This window comes from Hippichthys cyanospilos, chromosome 17, assembly GCF_059441005.1.
Source record: "Hippichthys cyanospilos isolate Australia breed blue-spotted pipefish chromosome 17, RoL_Hcya_1.0, whole genome shotgun sequence".
NCBI classification, from domain to species: domain Eukaryota; kingdom Metazoa; phylum Chordata; class Actinopteri; order Syngnathiformes; family Syngnathidae; genus Hippichthys; species Hippichthys cyanospilos.
The window spans coordinates 9,347,175-9,355,988 of NC_142385.1; the positions used below are offsets into that span (position 1 = coordinate 9,347,175).

The 8,814-nt window shown below is 40.1% G+C and overlaps 1 protein-coding gene across 1 annotated transcript; it reads left to right on the forward strand.

Annotated features, from left to right (window-relative positions):
- Positions 1-63: 63 nt before the first annotated feature.
- On the forward strand, positions 64-8,554 carry cog7 (component of oligomeric golgi complex 7). The gene is made up of 17 exons (XM_088439707.1): positions 64-563; positions 705-853; positions 1,528-1,644; positions 1,726-1,894; positions 1,973-2,055; positions 2,470-2,592; positions 2,668-2,866; positions 3,926-4,053; positions 4,130-4,284; positions 4,368-4,484; positions 4,558-4,623; positions 5,529-5,718; positions 5,812-5,952; positions 6,030-6,113; positions 6,524-6,638; positions 6,737-6,880; positions 6,989-8,554. Exons 1-17 carry the CDS (start codon positions 398-400, stop codon positions 7,153-7,155), a joined length of 2,313 nt encoding a protein of 770 aa, XP_088295833.1. The 5' UTR covers positions 64-397; the 3' UTR covers positions 7,156-8,554.
- Positions 8,555-8,814: the final 260 nt, after the last annotated feature.

Below are 8,814 nucleotides of genomic sequence, written 5' to 3' on the forward strand. Positions count from 1 at the left end.
ATGACGACAGTAATAACTCACAATACAAATATTGTTTTTATGTAAAGAATTATTTCATGGCTGGTTAGGGGTTTGCGTCAATGTAAGAGTCAACATTTGTTTCCACGGGAATGTAAACACAGTGCACACACCGGAAGTTGTTGTCATTGCTTACTATCGAGTAAGCGATGTCTTAAGCTTTTTTTCATTCTCTAATTTTTTTGACGCTTCAAATTAACTCTGGAGGAAGCCGTTGCTTTGCTGGAACTATATTTGGTTGTGATGATTATCTCATTCTCCTGGGCTATTTATTTTATATTCGTGTCGAAACCGTTGTTCGGGAAAAACTAGCTTGCCAGTGTTAGCCATGGCTCGATGACATTTTAAGTCGAGCGAATGAATCACCCGGAGCCAGCAAATGGATTTCTCGAAGTTCCTGGACGACGACTTTGACGTCAAAGACTGGGTGAATGGTGCCTTTAAAGTTGTCCAGAAGGATGCACCAGGGAAGGCGGATACGCACGCTGCCACGCTAGTTATGAAGCTACAGCTTTTTATCCAGGAAGTCAACAATTCAATCGAGGGTCAGTGTCCTTCTTTATTTTATTTTTTGAGAAGAGAAAGTTCTGCGTAAATGTGACCGTTTTTAAAACGTGAAAGCTGGCTGAAAAGAAGACAGTCTGTGTGTAATGTTGTAATTTAAAATGAGTCATTGTTGTGTGTAGAGACCAGTAACCAGGCCCTGCAGAACATGCCCAGAGTGCTTCGAGATGTGGAAGCATTGAAGCAGGAAGCTACTTTTCTCAAGGAACAAATGGTTTTGGTAAAAGAGGACATCAAGAAGTTTGAGCAGGACACGGTGCAATCCATGCAGGTGTGTTTGCATTGACTAATTGAACATATAAAGACAATACAAAGAGAAAGGAAAAAAATCAACAACAGAAACGTTATCAAAAGTACTAGTATTAATACTTTGTATCTGTGATAATGCAATAGTTGAGTAATAATAATAGTGTCAGTCCAAAATGATACAGTAAGTGGTATCGAACATATTTTTTTAAGGGGTTCACTACAAATGGTAAGTTTGTTGTTAACATACCTATTTATAGTGGTCCCCACATGAATTTTTTTTTTTAACCAAGTACCCCTAAACCAACGCAAAGCATTTCTAGATGAAAATAAGAGGTGTGTCTGATTTATTAAACTATGTAAATACCTTTATATTGGTATCTCGAAGCGTGTGCTATTCAGCAATTCCAAAAGATGTAGTCATCTTTGTTTTTTTTTTTGTAGTAGTAGTAGTAGTGACAGAGAAAAAAAAGAAAATCATTCTTATATAAATTTCCAATGATTTGCTTCATTTTTCAATTAATTTGCTCTTAATTTGAAAAAGAAACTGTACCTTCTGTGACAACGTTAAAAAACAGTGAAATTTGCTTATACCTACCCTGTTAAAATCTCACATACAACCCCCAGGGGTACTTGGAGCCCCTTTTGAGAATCTCTGGTTTAAACTGTCAATCTGTGCATTGCTTATGTTATTTCCAGGTCCTGGTGGAGATTGACCAAGTGAAGAGTCGCATGCAGCTGGCAGCAGAGGCGCTTCAGGAGGCTGATAAATGGAGCACGCTCAGTGTAGAGATAGAGGAGACCTTCAAATCACAGGTACAAGATATCTGTAGAGAGTTTTATTTTATTTTTATGTTCTTAATGGACAGCTGCAAACTTTTTCCTTCTGTCTTCCAGGATCTGGCTGCCATCTCATCCAAGCTAACCAGCATGCAGAACAGTTTGGCCATGCTGGTGGACACGCCAGACTACTCGGAAAAGTGTGTCCACCTGGAAGCTCTTAAAAACAGATTGGAGGCTCTGGCCAGCCCTCAAATAGTGGCAGCGTTTAATTCCATGTCTGCAGGTGAGCTAGTAATGAAACATCATTTTGTTTTCAAACTTGCGCCCATTTGTGTGCTTGTTTGTGCATCTTTATCTACAGACCAAGCTAAGCTGTTTGTCAAAGTTTTTTCGGAGATCGATAGAATGCCGCAGCTCCTCGCGTACTACTACAAGTGTCATAAAGTGAGTAAACAAAGCACCAACAATCTCAGCAGGGGTGGCATGCAATGGGAACAATTCACTCAAAGTTGTATAAATAACTAAAACTAAAGAAATAAAAGAGCAATGGTCATTTTGATTCACACCTTAGCCACAAGAGGGCAGTATAATACATGTAGCTAAACTACATGTAGATTTGATTAGAGCGTTTCTATGCAGAGGATAAATAATATATGCTGGGGAGTATTGTTAAATGCGCTCTTTGTAAAATCCAAAACATCAATGCTAGTTTTGCCAGCCTGCTTATGGCATGTTGCATTGTGTGTTAGCATCAAGCTAGGTGACTTTGTGGTTTACATACACAAGTTGTAATTCTCATTTTTTAATATTTTGTTCAGTGACATGATAATCCCATGTGATTTGACCTCAATTCCGCAGGGCCAGATCGTGAACATGTGGCAGGACATCTCGCAAAGCGAGCTCAGCCTGAATCAGCAGCTGTCGGAATTCTACGACACTTTGTTGTCCACGTGGCACGCTCAGCTGCAGTGGTGCAGCCAGGTAAATTGCAGCGGATTTGAAACGGATCACACGGATTCCTCGTGAGTCATCGCATCGATGTCAATCGCTGCTCAGGTTTTTAAGAACCCTTACGAGGTGGTGACAGTGTTGCTGATCCAGACTCTTGGCGCCATGGTGCCCTCCATCCCCGTGTGCCTGACCACGGCCATGGATCAGGCGGGCCAAGAGCAGCGCCTCGACACCCTGCTGGAGCTCTACCACACCACGCTCACCTTGGGGCGCAACTTGGAAGCCGCCATGATGCCGCACCTTGGTATGTACTGAAGATACATGCAGTTCTTTATTATTTTTCTCTATTTTTGACATGCCACTCTTTTCACATTTTATTCAATTTTCACCATTCTGATTTCAGCATGTTCTGAAAATTCATGCCGGGTCAGATTTTTTTTTTTCCTCATTCCAAAAATTTATGGTTATCCCCAAATTCGTTCTCATTGAAGCCCAAATTACGAGCCTCGTCATTTACCATTCATTTAAATATCGGATGTTTTATACCATTTTTGAGACTGATAACAATACTCAACTCCGGAGTAATCAATACCGCACATATTTTGATGTGACAGTTTAAAGTAAGATCTATATATTTTAATATAAAACAATTCTTTACTCCTTCAATCCCAGATACATATTTTAAATAAGTTAGCTGTGTTGCCCCGTGTGCCATATTTTTGCCATATTTTTGAGTGAGTTTCTTTAAATTATTCTTAACTTTATTCATTTGTGTTTATTATGAATATTTCTAAGTATCAAGCCTTGAAGCCTTGTTTATATACTGCTTGTTTAAAAAAGGGCAATAAATAGACATGTTTAACTAAACGTGATTATTACTCAAGATTTCAAAATTGACCAAAATAATTGTGATTATTATTTTGGCCATAATTGTACAGCCCTAATCTAAAGTAATTATTACTACGCACTTCCATGCCTGAAGCAATTCAGTACTCTAGGTAAAAGGGCAAATTAATCCAATATTTTATCTAGTTACTTGAAGTGGTCATTTACTTTAGTACTTTTTTATCTAAAGCAATCGAGTATATTGGGACTTCAAGCAATTACTCTAGGTAATTGCGTACCAAAGTAATTGCTTACCTAAATATTTGACTAACCAAAAATAATTGCTGAGTTTAATACTTTGGAACAAAATAATCAATTACATTAGTACTTAGTAGATGAGTGCTTTTGTACCTAAGGCAAACTATTACTTAAGGTAATTGAGTAATAATATTCATTACCTTAATACTCCATACTTATTACTTCTCCAGAAATTGCATTGTCAAATTTTAATAGCTCTAATTTCTGCTTGTGTTCCTAGGCGAGAATAACCTCCTGAAGGTGAATGAGCTCGTGTGCGTGCTCTATGACCCTTATAAGCCTTACCAGTTACAATACGGAGAGCTGGAGGAAAGTCACCTCCTCATCCAGATCAGTGCTGTTCCTTTGGTGAGAAATCAAGGCAACATCCAATTTTTTTTTTTTTACGGCGATTTTGAATGTTCATCCTGCGGTCCGACCTCAGGAACACGGGGAGGTCATCGATTGCGTGGAGGAGCTGAAACACTCAGTCGGGAAGCTGTTCGGCCTGGCCGGAGGCGCCGTGGAGCGTTGCGTGAAGCTGACGGACGGGCTGGCCGTGTGCGGCCTTCTCAAGGCCCTCAAAGCGCTTTTCACCAAGTAAATATCTGTTCACATCATTCTTTCGGCGGGTTTTTTTTTTCCCTCGTTTTATTTTCTGGACATTGCGTCCTCTTGGCCAGGTACATGTCGGACTTCTCGACTACGTTGCAGTCAATCAGGAAGAAATGCAAACTGGAGGACACGCCAAGTTCTTCGGTTTTCCAGGAAGACTGGACGGCGTTTCAGAACTCAGTCAGGTTTGGCATGATGAATTCATGTCTGTTAGAAAAAAAGATCGACATTTCAATTCTGTTATTTTGCGTTTTGCAGAATTATCGCCACGTGTGGGGAGTTACTGCGACAATGTGGCGCCTTTGAGCAGCAATTGTCAAACAAGTGAGTGTCCACCGTTATTTGACATAATGGTTCTCAAAGGTGTTGTAAACAGTCTCCCTCTAGTGGTGAATCATAGGTAGGTGGGTGAAAAAAAATCAAGTAATGAAATGTTCAAATCGCATGTTACAGGAGCTTACAAAAGTTAATTTCAACTTTTTATTTAGGGCCTGACCGATTAATCGGCTGGCCAATTTTATTGGAACCTTCAAGCATTGGCCACAAGGCAGATTTTTTCAGATTATTTTTGTCTTTTATTTACCCTTTTGAACAGTTGTATACAGGTAACACTGTTGGTATTATTAATTACACATAAATCCATACCATAACCTTCATTTTTGCAATGATCAAGTGAGCAATGCAAGCAAGTGGACAAGAATGTCACAAACAGTCCAAATTCACAGTATGTCTAAAAAAAATAGCACATCCTAAAATACTTAGTGCAACTTCAATGAAGCTTAAATGGGTTAAATTTGACACCCACACGACTAGACACATATGACAGAGAAATCATGGCCTCAAAACTTTGTTTATTGCACCATTCAAATGCATTCTGGGAAATAAAATGATTTTTTTAAACAAAATATTGACTTGCTGAGCCTAGCTTTTTGTGCTAAATAGGAACCAGTCTGTCCTATGAATAGTGAAAATCTGCATAGTAGCCTTTGAAATTTGGAGGAAAACAAAAGGTGATTTTCGGTCGATTATTTCGTCATTTTTTTCTTCCAAAAATGATTTATTGGCCTAAAAAAAAAAAATCCATATCGGTCAAGGCCTATTTTTTTCAATGATGTACCGCTTGTGAAATTGACATAGTCATTTACGCCCCAAAGCAGCGCAAAACATTTTTGGAAATGTTCCCACACTTCCAATGCGTAACTAACTTGATGACGTGACCCTTTCCGTAGGATCATGGGCACGGCAGGCAAGTACCTGTCGGAATCCTACAGCCCTCGCAGCCTGGCGGGCATCCAGGAGGCCGGCGTCACCGCCGAGAGGAAGGGCGGCAGCAAGAACCCCTGGCAGGATTACAACTACCTCCAAAGGGGCAGCACGGCCGAGTACAACTCTCTCATGGAAGTGCTGTACTCGTTAAAGGTGTGTCACTCCGGATTTTGATTTCGACTCCCGCGTGGATGGTTAGGTAGCCGTGAGCGATGGGCTGGATGGGAGTTGGGCCTTTTGTTGCAGGAAAAGGGCACCGGAAACTCCAATCTCCTCGCCGAGCCCAGAGCGGCGCTAACCCGACTCAACCAGCAGGCCCATCAGCTGGCCTTCGACTCGGTCTTTTTACAGATTAAACACCAGCTCTCCCCCGTGGCTAAAATGGAGGTAGGCTTGAGCGGGGACGCCGATTGTCGTCGTGCATGAGCAGTCTTGTTGCTATTGAATTTGTCGTGTGTTGGAAGAGTCAGGACTCGGCGGGTTTAGGAGAGAGCTACACTGAGGATCTGCCCACTTTCAGTCTGTCACCACAAGAGTACATCACAAATGTAAGTTTTTTTATTTTAAGGTCACAAGGATGCTGTCATTATAGTATAATACAGTGCTTCTCAAATAGTGGGCCTCCTAACCCTAACCCTTTCTGAGATTTCAACAAGAGTTTTTTGCATGTATCAGCAAATGTAATTTGCCATAACAGGAACAGTGCAGCTTTCTTTTCGAATGAATAGCAAATGAATTGGAACAAGAAGCACCGTATTGTTCAAATGTGTTATAGTGAGTCCTTTGCAAAGCATTGCCTGCCTTTAGTTGCTAGTTTCATCGGGATACACAATATCAATAGTGGCGCAACTTTTCACTGCACCACTACAGTCCGATGTGGATATTTCACAATTCAATACGTCACTGAAAAATGTTTGAGAAGCACTGGCTCAAACTATACGCTGTTTTTCTCTTGCAGATCGGCCAGTACCTGATGTCTCTACCGCTTCACTTGGAACCGTTTGTGACACAAGAAGATCCGGCCCTGGAGTTGGCCTTGCATGCTGGGAAGTTACCTTTTCCTCCAGAGCAAGGTTACTCTCATACACGTGTTTTTTTTTTTTTTTCAGCAATTAAATCGTTTTTTTTGGCTCCGAACCTTCCAATGCGTCTTCTTTCCAAACTTCCCCAGGCGATGACCTTCCCGAGTTGGACAACACGGCCGACTACTGGCTGGGCTCCATCGCCCGGGCGACCATGCAGACGTACTGCGACGCCATCTTGCTCATCCCACATCTGAGCGCGCATTCTACCAAGCAGCTAGCAACGGATATCGGTAAACAGTTAGCTTGCATGCTAGCGCCACCAAATCACTCATTTCATTTTACACCTTCGTTATTTCTAAATGATGGTGAAATATCGATTGAACGTCTTTTCTCCTCAGACTACTTGAGCAACGTGATGGATGCTTTGGGCCTGCAGCCGTCTCGCACCCTCCAGCAGATTGTCACCTTGTTGAGGGCCAAGCCGGAAGACTACAGACAAACGGGCAAACAGTTGCCACGGCGACTGGTGTCTACCATCGCCACCCTTCGCTCTATTGACCATTAAGAAGAAAAAAGGACTGTATGTTTCCCACCTTCTGTTTGCATTTACAGCGCTGCATACCAGTGCAGGGTTCTACGTTTTGTGTCCAATTTGTCTCAGCACGACAGCAAAGTGAACTGCGTCCCAACCAAAGACATGACATCATTGGAAAAGCAAAGATATCCTCTATTGAGGGCACTGGGGCTTAGCTTGAATGAGTTAAAAATGCAAACTCCTAAAAATGTACACTACAGTGGACACAAAATCTAAAAAAAAGGCTTAACGTAGGACCCTGCAATGTCTTTTTTTTTTGTAATTTTCCCAACAGGAAAGATGAATGTCATGACAAGGTTTCTATATCTATATTTTTCTGAGTTCATTCTCAGCTTGTTGGTGCATCTCCGCAGTACATTTGGGCTAGGTTCACAGATCGGATTTTTTTCAAATGCAGATGACATTTTAAGGGTTGTTAATTGGTCTCCAGCGCCATCTACTGTTTTGAGGTGAAACACAAGTCAACAAAGAATTTTCTGTTTGCTGACTTAGGTTGACCGCCGCTCAACGGAATTTTGCAATCGCATGAAAATCAATGCAATAAAACCTATTTAAATGCATCTCAAAAATTGTAATTATAATGGTTTTATGTGGTCCAAAATATGGACAATAGTTATTTTTTGTGCACAAAATCTCACAATCCCATAGAGATGTCAGCTGGAAATTTCAGATCCCAAGAGTTTTTTCCCAATGATTCTTTTATGATACCTTAAAAAAAAAAACAGGAATTTGCATAATTTGTAACAATGCTGCAGAGATAAATGTAACAGATTGAAAATATTGTAGTTCTGATATGTCTTCCATTTGTGGTACTTCCCTAAACATGAACATTAAGTGTACCCGCCTTGTGACGTTCTGGTGTTATCTGTGCATGTCAGACAGTTTTGAGCCATTTGGCGTCCACACACGGGTCACTTACAGGTCGCATATATTTAAAAAATTTGAACAACCTCACGAAAAAATCATGTTCCCCAAAAAATTCCGATTTGAGCATTAAGCCCTGCGATGTGAACCTAGCTAGCCATGTGTAGGAGCATTTAAAAATCTGCATATATATATATATATATATATATATATATATATATATATATATATATATATATACACATACATATATATAATATGCTTATACTGTATAGTAAATGCATTATACATATGTACATGCATATATTTGTTCATATATGATTGCATATATTTTACCTACTTAATACTGTTGCTAATTCTTGTTGATCAACTGTATATATGTTGACTGAGCATCATTCTGATTAATCTTTTTTTTTTCTTGTGCAGTGTGCAAGTGGAATTTTCTATTATATTTCAAATTCTAAATGTTTATATAAAACAACAGAATGCTTTTGTTTTGGTGAGATTTTTGTATTATTGATTGGTTCAAAAATTTGTCCTGTGATCTTTTTTTTTTTTTTGGCTTTTTCCCAACAATTTACTCCTATATTTTTTTTTTTTGGGGGGGGGGGGGGGGGGGGGATCAAGTTACTGTTGCCATGTACAAATAATCTTTAGATTTCATAGTACTGACCCATGTAATTTGAATTGTTTTACAAATGGAAATTTAACCAATGAGATTTCGTAGTTGATATTCACAAGGCCAGTGATCTGGCATTCGATGAC